A 13,170-nucleotide genomic window follows, 5' to 3' on the forward strand; every position below is an offset into this window, starting at 1 on the left:
CAGACTTCCCAGAACCAGCCATCCCAGCGCCAGCGCTCTTTTCTCCTAATGGTTCATAATGTGGCTACAGTTTTATGGCATTTTCTCCTCCTGTTACTGTGATCTATTAAGATAGCAGAGACAGTGACTGGCCCATACATTTCATCAACAAGTAATACTAACCCTTATTTTCAGGCTCTGCCATTCCAAGACATGCAATTACTCCTCAAATGTTCCTGAAAGGGGCCCCTGCACAAAAGCTCTGCCACTTCACACTAGGGAAAGCTGAAATACTCTTCTACTCTTGTTTATAATCTGTACATAAGGAAATTGCACATTTGTAGTCTCATGGGGGCCATGTAGAAGACAGAATTCATGAAATTTATGTCAGTATTTGCTCGGGAGGAGATGGAGAAAAACAGTTATCTGTGTTATATTAAATCACTCTCAATTCAACAAGGACTATAGAAAGGATCTGCAAAAACATTCACAGTAAATTCCTATTAGTCATACCCAGACTTTTTTTTTCCCCAACTTGTATGAGAAACATTACTGCTATTGCAGAAAAAAAGATAGAGTAATGTATTTTGGACAGCTTTTGATGGAACAATTTTATTTTATATTGCATTTTTATTCTTTTGCTTTCTGATCATGCTATTTTCATTCTTCTGCTCTCAGTTTTGTTCTCCCGTGCTAACAGGAGTATATTTTACATGCTAACCCAAATAAGGATTTATAGTTTAATCAAGTTGCTCATAACACAACAAACTTTCCTTAGAAATAATTTCAGAAATACCAGACAACAGGTAAAACCCAGGGCAAGTAGCAAACACGGAGGTTTGGGATGAACAAAGCAGGTGTGGGTATGTTGAAAAGAATACAATAAAATTAGGTATGCCATTTATCTACGTGCCAGTGCACAGCGACATTATCTAGTAGACAGCAGCCTTCAGTGTCACGCTCATGACTCACACACATTCCTCCACGCATATTTAGGCACGTTTCCCCACCTTCCAGTCACTCCTACAGACCCGTAGTACTCCCCTCTGCTGTGTTTAGGCTTCTTCCCACTTCCACGTGCTCCGCTGCATGCCCGTAGGTGATCACCCACCGTGCTGACACAGCCGCCTTCTGCTCCTGACAGGCTCACAGGAGGGGCACCACCGTCTTCTGGAGAAGAATTTACCTCAGCTATTCCCCGTTAAAAGAATGACATTTACTGGCACTTCCACTTGCTGTAAATCAGGGCTCTGATTTTGGGATCCAACTCATTCAGTACCAACAATCTGCTTCTGAAAACCCAGCTGTGGCCCCAGGGGCTTGGTTTGCTGTAATTCACAGGGCGGTAACGCGGGCGCTGCGCTGCCCACAAGTGGCATGCGACAGGGGGTGTCTTCCGAAAGGAGACAAAACACTGCTCCGGCACAAAGCAGCAATTTTTCAAGTGGAAAGGTCGCTAGTAATTTCAGATGTAGTACTTGACAAGAAAATGCTGACCCAGGAAAAAACGTACTGCCAGATGAATGACAAATTTATGTTATTCAACTGCATGCTCAGCACCACTCCATAAGGAGAAAGTTTCAGCTGTGGGATTCAGATCTTTTCTGCACTGGAGCACCACCCCGAGCATCCCGATGACAGCTTACACAGAAAACGGCCCCCAGTATCAAAGCTGGGCCCAGGACAGCTGCTGGAAAGGAGGCAAAGCCACCCTTCAGACAAGGTGCACAACCAGCAGGAGGGTGATTAGAGCTGTTAATCACCTGGCACGGGACAGCCTCCCCATCCGACCAGGGCAAGCCACCGGCTGCAAGCCCAACTTCCACACGTACCAGCTGAGGTTGTTCTCGAAGCCATGGTAGGTGGACAACAGGAGGGCACCCCTGCTTGGTGCTGTACCTACACCGAGAACCAAAGCCCCTCCGTGCAGTCCAGCCAGCCAGCCAGCCAGCCTGCCCTGTGCTGTCGGTGCTCTGCTGGCATCTCACCCATCTCCCCGGGGCCACCCCACCACCATGCACTGGGGCACACATTTCCCCATCACTCACAGGTAGAACGACACTTGACTTGCGAACCGGGGCTCCCCAGAGGGTGTCCCTTGGTCAGCTGGATTTGGTACTGCACCGGTTGCCCTGTTTCTAAAGCTCCAGCCAGCTCCTTTGCAGCAGCTTCGTTAGGCAGCCTCACACAGCCCTGCAGCCTGCAGGCCTGATGCAGATTTTCTTGACAAAGTCATTCATTGCACGGTTAGCTCAACCTATTTCTAATACCATTAAATTAATTCTCCAGAAATATATGCAATTGTCTTCCAAACGCACATCACAAACTCAAGCAGCTTAGATGCAAAAGTCTTTTAGCCTACACCTGCAAGGGCTCTCTGAAACTCAGCAGCGAAGTTGCAAGCTTTGGTTCTGACTCATTTACCTCCATTTAGCTCAGGTATGAACTGACAGTGTAAATTGGGGCTTTTAAGAATCAAAGCAACTATTTGACAGCTGGTATTTTTCAGTCAACAGAAGCAGACAACTAGAAAAACTAGCTTGCTAGAATAACCTATAACACTACTGTTCTCTGCTAGATATTTTTTACTAGAAAAGTTCTGTGTTAATCTCTTCCATCTTGGCAGACAGCTCTCTGAGGATGTCATGAAGCATGCAGGCTCAGAAGTATTTAGGCTTATAGTATAAGTAGTATCTTTCTATGTCATTTCTTGTTTGTTTACCATTGATTTAAGAATGTATACGATGAGACTTATCAGCTCAACAGAAGTAGAAACAAAATGAAGAGAAAAAGAATTCCCCTGTGGACAGAGAAATGGCTGGCATGCAGTTTCATCTGCAAATACCCCACATCACAGCAAACTTCTAAGAGGAAAAAGTACGTGTCCCTGTCAGGGCTAAGAAGAGCAAGGTCCCAACTGTTTGGTACCTCAGCCTACATGAAAGGAGCTAGAAAAGATTTGTGAGATCCCTACACTAAGTAACAGCACTATTAGCCTAAAAGCTGCAGAAAGATTCAAGAAATTCCTTTACCCTCTTTTGCCCATTTCTGATCAAAGCATTTATATATATATATATATATATTTTTTTTTTAACAGGGTATAATTCAACTTATCTATGCATAAACGCACCCACAATCTCCAAGCCAAATCACTACGATTAACAAAAAGTTTTAAAACTTAACTGGTATTTTTTGTTCCGGAGAGCACGGAGACCCTACCTATCTCTGGTGCTCGATCGCGGCAGCCCGGGGAGGAAGAGCTTCACTGAGAGCAGCTGGCGAAAGCAGCTCTGCACCAGGCTGCCTCCAGCCCGCCGCGCAGATACAAACAACCCGTGCCCGAGTGGGGAAGGGTGGAGCCGGCCGCAAAAAACCGCCACTGAGTTAAGGCTTGCAAGGAGGAGATAAGAGCAACAAGTGTTTGTTAGCTCTACGAGTTAAAAAAAATAGTAAGAGAGGCTTTGGTGTTGATGCAGAAAGAAACAAGCTTATTAATAAGTGTGGGGAATTGGATACAGCTGCTACGATCTCTGCACTTGCAATGAGGTGTGTGGGTATCTGGACTGGCCTGAGCGACCCGAAGGACAAGAAGAGTCCTGCAGCCGGCTCGGTGTGGGCTGGTTATTCCTGCTCCATCCTGGCCAGGGCTGTGCTCCCAAAGAAACGCCTGCAGGAGGGACACAGGGGTGTCCAGGGACCAGAGCACAGCGTGGGGCACCTCCCGCAGCCAGCAGCCACTGCTCTCTACGAGTTCCCAGGCGCTGCTAGGAACTTGTGCTAAAGCACAGGATTATTTTTATAAACGGAGATATTTTTATAATATGGAGACATTTTCTGTCTACAAGAAAAAAATGTAAAAAAAAAAAAAAAGACTTAAAAGGAAGCACAGCTAAGACCTGTGTAGGTCCTTTTAGTTGTCACTCATTACCTGTGCTGCAGCCCCTCTTCCTGCTCACTCACCAGACTGACTTGATGCCTTCAGTGGGCAGAATTCACAAAACCAGTGAATGGGAGAAAACCGGTGGGTTTCATTACAGTGCTTCTTATTTTACATCTCCCTATTGCTTTCCTGTAGAATTAAGGCAGATCAAATAACATTTACAATTAGTAACTTCAAATACATATAGAGCCATAGAAAAACCATCAGGCAGAAGGCAGGCAGACCTGGCTGCTGAATGACTTGAATAACCTAAAGGACATGGTGCTGCAGTTACAGCAGGATCTGCACCACGGCGCCGCCTCCCCCCGCCCCGCTCCCCCCCCAAAGACAACAAAAACCCAAACCCAAGCAGCTCAACAACAGGAAGATTAGAAATAAAAATATATGTATATTTATTCAATCTGGAAAACACTGGCACTTTTATCTAACGAAAGCCTGAGTTCAAACTAAATGGAAAGTAGCAACATGGGAGTAAGAGAGGAGTCAAAGGTAACTTTCTTTTCTAACGTAACAGAGCAAAACAGCACAGATTAAAAAAAAATAGAAATGTTTCAATGAGAGGAGAGTAAGAGAAACGTCCACATCTCCCCAGCAGAAAGCCACGAAGATGTCAGAGACGCCCGAAGCCAGACGAGGGAGCTGCAGAACGAGAGGCTGGTCCAGGCAGAGGCGCCAAGGCACAGAGGAGATGGGCAGCCCTTCGCTGCCAGCAGCGGGCCATGCTCCTGAAGGACCCACAGGGCTTCTGAACTTATGGGGAAAGAGCAGTGTAAGCTGAAAGGCACGAGCAAGTGAATGGACTTTGGTATTTAAAAAAATAAACTGCCTCAAAAGGGAGCGGTGTTGTGAAAACACTGGATGTTCATCCGATACAGAGCAAAGCAAGCCAGACAAATGGAAAACCTGGGGAAAAAGTAAATATACAAAACTATCCCTCATTTCTGTCCTGATGGTTTGGAAAAAACAACATAGCCAGAAAAAAATCGAGTGTGGGTTTGTTTGCTTGTTTACGAGGAGCAAGATCTGCCCGTACCCTGCACGCTAAGGCAGCCGCCAAGCGGCACCGGGTCGGGCAGGACCGGCCGGGGCAGGCACGCGTAGGGGCAGGAAGGACAGACAAGGGACAGAAGGACATTTAACCTAAGCATAAGGAAAACGATTTTGTGACACACACAGGCACAACTGAATTACTGCTGTTATGCAACAGCGGCACTGAACCAGCATCGCCCTGCGGGGCCGCAGGGGCCTGATATGCCCTCCCAGCCAGCACAGAAAGAAAGCAAAGCACGATGAGATCCTGCGAGCAAGCTGCTTCTCAGCCTCAAACCAAATGTGTTTCATGGGCAAAGACGGCCAGGGCACGCTCAATGCACCTTGATGAGAAACATTCCTGGGTAAGCTCAAAACGTAAACCAGGCATTTAAATGCCAATAGCCAGGCATTTGTGTGTTTCAACCATTCAGCTCATTGCCTCGTACATAAATTTGACAACTTTTTGCTTGCATAGTAGAATTATGAAATATATCTAATTCTGTTTTGTGTATATGCCAAGTAAATTTATGCACCCTCTCTCCCATTTCCACCCTGACCCTGCTCAGCAGGCAGGCAGCTGCTGTGCCCCACAGGCCCCCAGAACGCAATAACAAAGTGACCACTCCGCCTCCATACAGGATAGCTGGGCAATCATGGCTTTTCATGGCCTTTTTTTTTTTTTTTTTTTAAAAAAAAAAAGTGGTTTTGAAGCTTTCAGTTGCCATGGTGAGGGCACCAGTGAAATGCCAGAAGGAAAGGAAGGCCAGGAGCACTTGCATACCACAGCTTAAATTAGGGTTTTGATGATATAGCAGATAGATGTTTACTCATTGAAAGAGCTAGTTATTCTGTGTAACAAGCAGAATACGATTATTTAGCATGTAAAATGACAAAACGGGTTTTATTTTTAGAGTTAACTGTGAAGTTTAAAAAAAAAAAAAAGCTTTTCCTATTTTGGATATATTACAGGTAAAGTATCTTAGAACCAATGTAAAGCAATGAAATTAGTCTACTGCAGAAATGTATCCTTTCCTTTAAAAATAAGCCCAGTACCCAAACCTTCTGAACTTGCAGACATTACTGACATAAACCTAAATGCTTTTCTGTTAAAACCACGGCCAGTTGTACTTCCAGATGCTATCAGGCTGGACGTGGCTAACCTGGCTGAACGTACGTACTTTCCACCAGACAGACACAGAACAACACATGTGGGTCCCATCAGATTGTGCAGGCCTTCAGACGCACATGGGTTACACGTAGCATCCAGCAAACGCCTGAGAAATCACTGATAATGTCAGGAGGTTCTTCGTGGGCAGCGTTGCAAAACTCCTATGATTTGTTTAAGAGTTATTACAAACAGGCTCCAAGACATTAGCAAACATCAGAGGTAATGAGAATAGCTTTTCAGTAGCCTTTAAATTATTTAATTTAGGAAAGGGAAATTGCACATCAGAGAGGAGCAGTCAGACTGCACATCAATATGTGCATCAAATGGCACATCAGAGAGATGCAGCAGTTTGATGTCTGAGGGTGTCTGGTCAGGGCTGTAGCCATTACAATAACACACACTGCTCAAAATATACACTGGTTCCTGAAATATATTCTCTAATTTATTTTCGTGCTAAGGGATGTAGATTTTCCTACCGGGAACAAAGAAAAAGGCTTGTTAATTCAATATATGAGTACCAAAGCTTCCTCCATTGTGGCAGCGCTTTACCCTTTAGCTTTATACTGTAATTCTTTGTTTGGAGAAAGTACGTCTTCACTCAAGCTCACCTCGAGTCCATACATGCTCATGTATTTTTAGAAAAGAAAGGCATTATCCTTGCTATGTACTGATACTTGCCAGGAGATGAGTCAATGACTATTTCTCCGATCTGAATGCATACATCAACATGTAAGACCGGGTGAAGATTTACCAGTGAGCAGACTCTTTTTGAAACTGTGTCTGATAAACTCTCTTCCTCCTCTTCCAAAACACCTTCAAACCAATTCCTACTCATCAACTGGAATAAACCAGAGGAGCAACGAAGGTTTATGCAAACTTCTAATACTCTGTAATTCTGTAGCTGTACAACAAAAGCATTATGCTCAATGCAATTCTGGACCTGTGTTAGGCAGACCAGTAAGAAGACAAATGCTTTCTGGTACTTTTGTGAAAAATGCTGTATTTATGAGGAAACAAGATGATAATTTTCAGTCCTGACTCTCAAGAACATTGTGTCACATTGCAGCCAGACTCTGGAAGAAATAATGCAGTTTCTATCTCCAAATCAGTTATGAAATTCACTTGATGGATGTTCAGTCACAGATGTTGTATTACAAATGCTTTTATTTCCTCACAAGAGAAACCCTAACAGCATTCCTTTAAGCTTTCTATTTCGAGAAGAGACGACAGAAGGAGACAGGAGGAGAAGGAAGCTGGTAGCTCAGGCACCTTCTCTCCGGGCCTGCTCGCACACTCGGCTCCATGTCCCCATCTTCTCCCTGCCAGATGCCAACAGCCGCCCAGCCAGCAGGCCCCTGGCTTATTTGGACAACTGTTCCCTTGCAAAACAAAAACTTGCAACTTATTGGCAGCTCCAAACAGTCACTTCCCAAAAGCGCTGGGCTCAGCTTCTCCTGCAGCAGGACACCAACAACCGCCTGGCAGCCCTTCGTCCTCCAGCCGTCTGCTAAAGCAGTTACCTAGAGTCAGAGGTAGCACCTCCTCATCCCTTCCTAAAACCTGCATGCTGACACTTCACTTCTTAAAAAAAAGACAGAGACTGCAGCAAAGAGACATTTATTACACTTGGCAGATGCAGCAAATGGTCCCCCCAAATGCTAAGCAAATAGTTACGCCCAGCAGATTCAAAGCTTCCGTCGGAAGAACCCAGGAATACCATGCACGCAAGCCCAAACAAGACCTCTGTAACTTATTTTTACCCTGCCCCTTCTCAACAGGCCGAGGATCTATCTAGTCTTTGCTGTGAGTCCTGGCTACTTATAATGGGAGTATTTTAACAGGAAAGAGCAGGCTGATCACATTTTACAATTGAGCGTTTAACATAATTTTATCATGATTAAAGCATTATGCAATACCTCCTTGGAGTATTTTCTTTATAATAAAGAGGCTGGCTGCAGAACTAAACTTGCACAAATGGACTCAAAAGCAATAAATTCCTTAGTCAACAGGTTCACATTATACCCAGAGCAACGCACAGATCCAAGAGGCACTCCACGACAACACTTTAGCAAACAATCCTGTTATTCATGGATGACTATAATAGGGTGATTACTAACAGCTGTTTGCAATCTCATTACATATGGAAAAGCTTCAGGAAAATGACACAAGAAACACCCCAACTTACAGAGGAACTGAACAGGGAAGGATCCGTGAAGCAGCTTAACCCCTCTGCGCCCCGCTGTCTGCATCACTCACCTTACACCCCCCACCCTCGCACAGCCCTTACTCCCCGTGGCTTCAAAACACCAGTATTACTTTCTAATGCATTCATCAGCTTAAATCCACACGATACATAAATTACAATATGAATTAAAACTAATCTGAGGGCGGTTCAATAGATTTGAGTGTTACGTGCAGTCTACACAAGTACTGAACTTAGACAACCACTAGATGTGTGCTAATATGGCCACATATCGGTACGATTGCCCCCAAGTACACGAGAAGAATGCACAGTCTAGCATTTAAATGACTGTAGCCTGCATTAAAAACGTTAATTAAAGCATTCCTGATGCAAATGATAGGTTCACACTCCAAACCAGGAAGCAGAACTCCTAGCAATGCCGTAATTTGTTCCTATTTCACCGGTGACTCCTTTACTCTCTTCCCCGAGCCTAAGTTTTTAATTAAGTACCCTGCAGCCAACCAGATCTTTTTGTAATGCTGTAATGAAGCATAAAACCATAAAAGCATCAGGAGGAAAAAAAAAAACAGAAACCCACTCACAATAAAGACTGTTTGTTCACAGACAAAAAGCAATGCAAACAAAACATTGGATAATCTGCTTCATGGCACTTCTTATAAGACAGTCCAGAGTTATTTTAGCTAACTGTGACATAGTTTTCTTTTTCTAAGTCTCAGCAAGTTAATGAGAAATCTCAGAAAAGAACCTTTTTTAGTTCTCAGCCCCCTCCTAAATCCTACTCACAGGGCTCTGCAGTATCTGAGTGACCCTCTTCCTCTGCTCCATCATGTTGAAGTCCTGCCTCAGGTCCGGAGACATGTTTCTCTCCCGGATATACTCCGGGTCGTTTTCATTGATGCGATCGAAGTACCTCTCCTTGTGAGGCATCGTGGCAGGGGGAGGAGTAGTGATCACCACCTCACTGGCATCAGTACTCATGCTTCAGCTCTGCGGATGATGGCCTTCACCTGGAAAAAAGCGAGAAAGGGGCAAGAGTGATTAGCAATTGAAAGGAGGACTTTGAATGCAACTTCCAAGTTCGGACACACATAACAGTTCTCTTCAGCTCTGCAGAATGATGTCTAAAATGAGAGCGGAACAAGTGAATAATTACCATAATTAGGAAGTTAAGGAAAAACTGTAGAAAAGTGTTTAAAAACCATTAAAGAGATCTCTGGTACTTTGTAACCATCTCTACTCGAGCTCAAATAAAAACCACAGCAGAACAATATTAAAAATAATGAAATCCAAAATATACACTATATATTTTATGACAACATTTCCTGTATCATTTTACATCACATTCATCACCCCCCAACATGTTTTTTTATTATATTTCTCCTTCTTGACTCATTGAACTTCAACAGAACACATCCAGAAGACGGGGCCTCTGTTCAACATCCGCTCAGAGCTCACCTCCCAGCTCCAACGAAGGCATCCCTTAATTACAGCATTTCCAAAGCATCCCATAGCTTCAGTTTATAGAAATGCTGTTGGCCCATCTGCAGCCTGCCGGCAGATCGCTGCCAGTGCCTGTGCTTGGAGATCGTGCTCAAAGCAAGCAAAGCAGCAGAAAAGGGTGGCACTGGACTGCGGCTTCAGCCGCTGCAGACATCAGGGCTCTAGCTCGTCTCCTCCGCGTGCAATTGTAAGCAAGGATTCTCACCAAAGCTCATTACATTAGGAACGAAAAAACAACTTTCATGTCTTGCACTTAAAACGTCATTAAAAAAAGCTGATAAGCACTTGTAAACACAAACAGAAGCGGATCAAAAGCAGAAAATCTGACGCCTGGATTTTCATACACAGAATCAGGCTCAGAAACACGCTGAGGAACACCGTTCCTCAAACAGGCACCAAGAGGAAGGTTTTCTCAGGTTTGAAGAACAAAGAGAAGCAAGATTTGTAGGAAGAGATATTATGAAAATACATTTTAGCATGCAAATACCTACATTCAATAACGTACTTAACATAAGAATATTTGCATGCGAACGTCTTCAGTATATAAATAATTCACAGAGCAGCCAAATGTGAAGGAACATCGCTTGGGAAGCAGCAGTGAGCAATGTGCTTCAACATGATACTTTCCTCTCAGAGGCTCAAAACATCCCTTCCTTTGGGTCACTGCGACTACTTTTTGCAGCACTCTGCGAGCATCAAACCGATGTGCGGATCTGAGCTGTGCAGCTAAAACCTCCCACCTTTTCCAGATGAGATGTTTGGGGAGAATCCCATTAAAGCAGCTTCGGCAGCCCCAGCCCTCCTCCCGCCCGTGACGAGCCCCAGAAGCAGGCTGGCAGGAGGACGCAGGTTTCTCTTCAGCCAGTTTCCCACAACGGCGCCCAGCTGGCTCTGCTGGCACGCTGCACAGAGCATGAGAGGCTTGGGGCACTGCTGCACTGCCCCCAGATGCGAAACCCCAGACAGACAGCACCTACAGAGCAGGGAAAGCACTCGCAGATAAGGCACAGCAAAACCACATCCCCCATTCTCTTATATACCATTATCATTAAATTACAACGCTATCCAGCTTCACACCCAGCTTTCGGGAGGGTGCCAGGCCTGCTGGATGAACGCACCACGTCCTGGGACGTATAATCCACATCCTGGACGCAGGCCCCACAAACTTGGATGGCTTCTTTATGGAGGCTGCGTTGCACTGGCTGCCCTGCCACGGGCTGAGCTCACTCAGCGCTTGCTGGCTGAAGTCCGCCACGCACGGCTGGTAGGGGGATGCTGGGGAGAAGGCGAGGAGACACTGCTTGCTTCAAGGAAGTGGGGATTTGGGGGGGAAAAAAAAAATCAGTGCGTGATCTTTTCCCCGCTACAGACTGTAATTAGTTAATGCCTTTTCATTTAAGTCTTTGCTTAGGGCAATGTGCTACAAGCAGGGGTACAAAAGGAGAGAAGGTTTTCCTAAAGAATGAGCCATTGTCTTTTCCAGCTGAGAGCACTGAAGCAGAAGGACAGACCTCACTCGGGGACAGCATCACAGCTCAACCTCCCTCTGTTCAGGTTAGAAGAAGAGAGACCCTTGTAAATCTAACAATGGATTACGTTGTTCCTTTCCCCCTGCCCCTGCAAAATAGCAGCGTTTGAGAGAGAAAAGGCAGACCATCATGAGGACACACAAGCCTACCAGCTCGGTCTCCAAGCACCACAAGGCTGAAAGAGCTCAGGACCAGAGCTGTTCGCCATCCCCTGAGGTAACTGCCTCCATCGGGGTCAGAACGGACACCTCCAAGGGCCTGCTGGTAGCCAAGACTGGTCTAGAGCTGCAGAAGGCGAGAACCTTGACCCAAGCGGCAACCACCCCCCACGGCTCCTGTTCATTACTTTTCTCTCGGAAGAGCCGCCTCATCCAGTTGTTTTTGCTAAAATGCTCCTGCAGCCGGCTAAGCCCGAGTGGCAAGCTGCTCCTCAAGTGCCAGCCCGCGTGGCTGGTCAGACCAACTGCACGCATGTCTGAGCTTCAAAAATCTTTGATTATTATTATTATGATTATTTTAAATAGGTTTACAGGACACAATTAGTTCAAGTCCGTTACTTTACAATGAAGCCTTACAGTGACAGAAAACCCCATTCATCTGGAAAAAGACACAAATGTGGCTGGCAATGCTCAAAAGCCACAAAAGAGATTTTCTAATTGCTCTGGACTTCGTTTTTTCCTCTTTCCTGCCAGATTGGTTTGTTACCTCCAGCCATTAAGATTACAACATTAAAGTCCTTGTGCTACAAAAACCTCCATTACTGGACATAATATGGGTATTGGGTCCAGTTGTTCCTACAAGACCTGGTTCAATGCCTGCTCTGTTGGGCCCAGGCTGACTCTTGCATAACCCCTACTGTTCGGCTGGAAAACTTTCAAACAAATCAGCCATTCTTTTATTATTTGTATCTTGCACTGATTTTTTTCTAAAAAGGGGTCATTTGTTAAAACATGCTCTGCTTCTGGGGATCTAAGAATCTGTACCTCCTTCTCAGCATAGGACTGGCAACGACACAGAAGCAAGATAATCCCAGAAAATCCAGAAGTTGAAGTCTATGAGTTGTGACAGAGAATTATCACTCTCTATTCACCACTTTTATTTTCTGGGGCCATTCTTTTACCTAGGAGGAAATCAGTTTTGCTGCAAGGCTGCTTTGGGCTTCCACCCCTTCCAGTGGTGCTTCTGAATTACAGAGAGAGCGACCTTCCTGAGCAGTAACGTTTCCTATGCGTGCTATACTGTTTATATCTGGGAAATCTGTGGTCACAGAGCCTGAGATGCAGGTAGGAACGAGAGACCTCATGCCCCTGCAGCAACCAGAGGCTAAACGTAGACTGGTCAGAAGGGACACACATACACACAGAAATCGAACCTGACCTGGGATCTGATGTCCTGCTGACATGATCACTCCTGCTCAGCGGAGACGCACATCTCAGCCCACATTTTGGCCTAACTTGCTAAGCCATCGTGCCAAATAGACTCAAAGCACGCAGAGGAGCAGTTTTGGCACCTGTGGTTCAGCTCCTCTGATGGGGGGCAAGAGAAACCCTGAAAAGCAAGTCAGCGTGCTCAAGCTTTTTTTTTATATAGGAGTCCCCATCTCCGCTGAAAATACTTTTAAGGGAGCTGTAAAACAAAGAGACCTGAAAGCCCCAGCTGCGGGGCACTCGCTAACGTCACCCTGCTTCCCCCACTTACTGCCGAACTGACCTCTGACACTGCGGCAGCAGAAAGTCAGCCTTGTGCCGCCTCCCTCTGATGCCCTCACACGGCTCGTCGCTTTGGCCTCTTTCTGTTCTGTATTTTGTACCTGTAACTG

General features: G+C 45.4%; 1 protein-coding gene across 6 annotated transcripts in view; it reads right to left on the reverse strand.

Annotated features, from left to right (window-relative positions):
- The window catches only part of ADD3 (adducin 3), a 99,587-nt gene that overhangs the window by 17,117 nt on the left and 69,300 nt on the right, over window positions 1-13,170 (reverse strand). For 5 of the 6 annotated variants that reach the window (XM_067000760.1, XM_067000759.1, XM_067000761.1 and 2 more), the window contains one exon: window positions 9,106-9,329. In XM_067000760.1, the coding sequence (XP_066856861.1) occupies window positions 9,106-9,300 (195 nt within the window). In that variant the 5' untranslated portion in view covers window positions 9,301-9,329. Of the gene's footprint in view, window positions 1-3,198; window positions 3,326-9,105; window positions 9,330-13,170 lie in introns of those variants that run through there. The other variant, XM_048060468.2, reaches the window with a different exon arrangement.

The sequence above is a fragment of the Anser cygnoides genome, chromosome 7, assembly GCF_040182565.1.
Source record: "Anser cygnoides isolate HZ-2024a breed goose chromosome 7, Taihu_goose_T2T_genome, whole genome shotgun sequence".
In the NCBI taxonomy this organism is placed as follows: domain Eukaryota; kingdom Metazoa; phylum Chordata; class Aves; order Anseriformes; family Anatidae; genus Anser; species Anser cygnoides.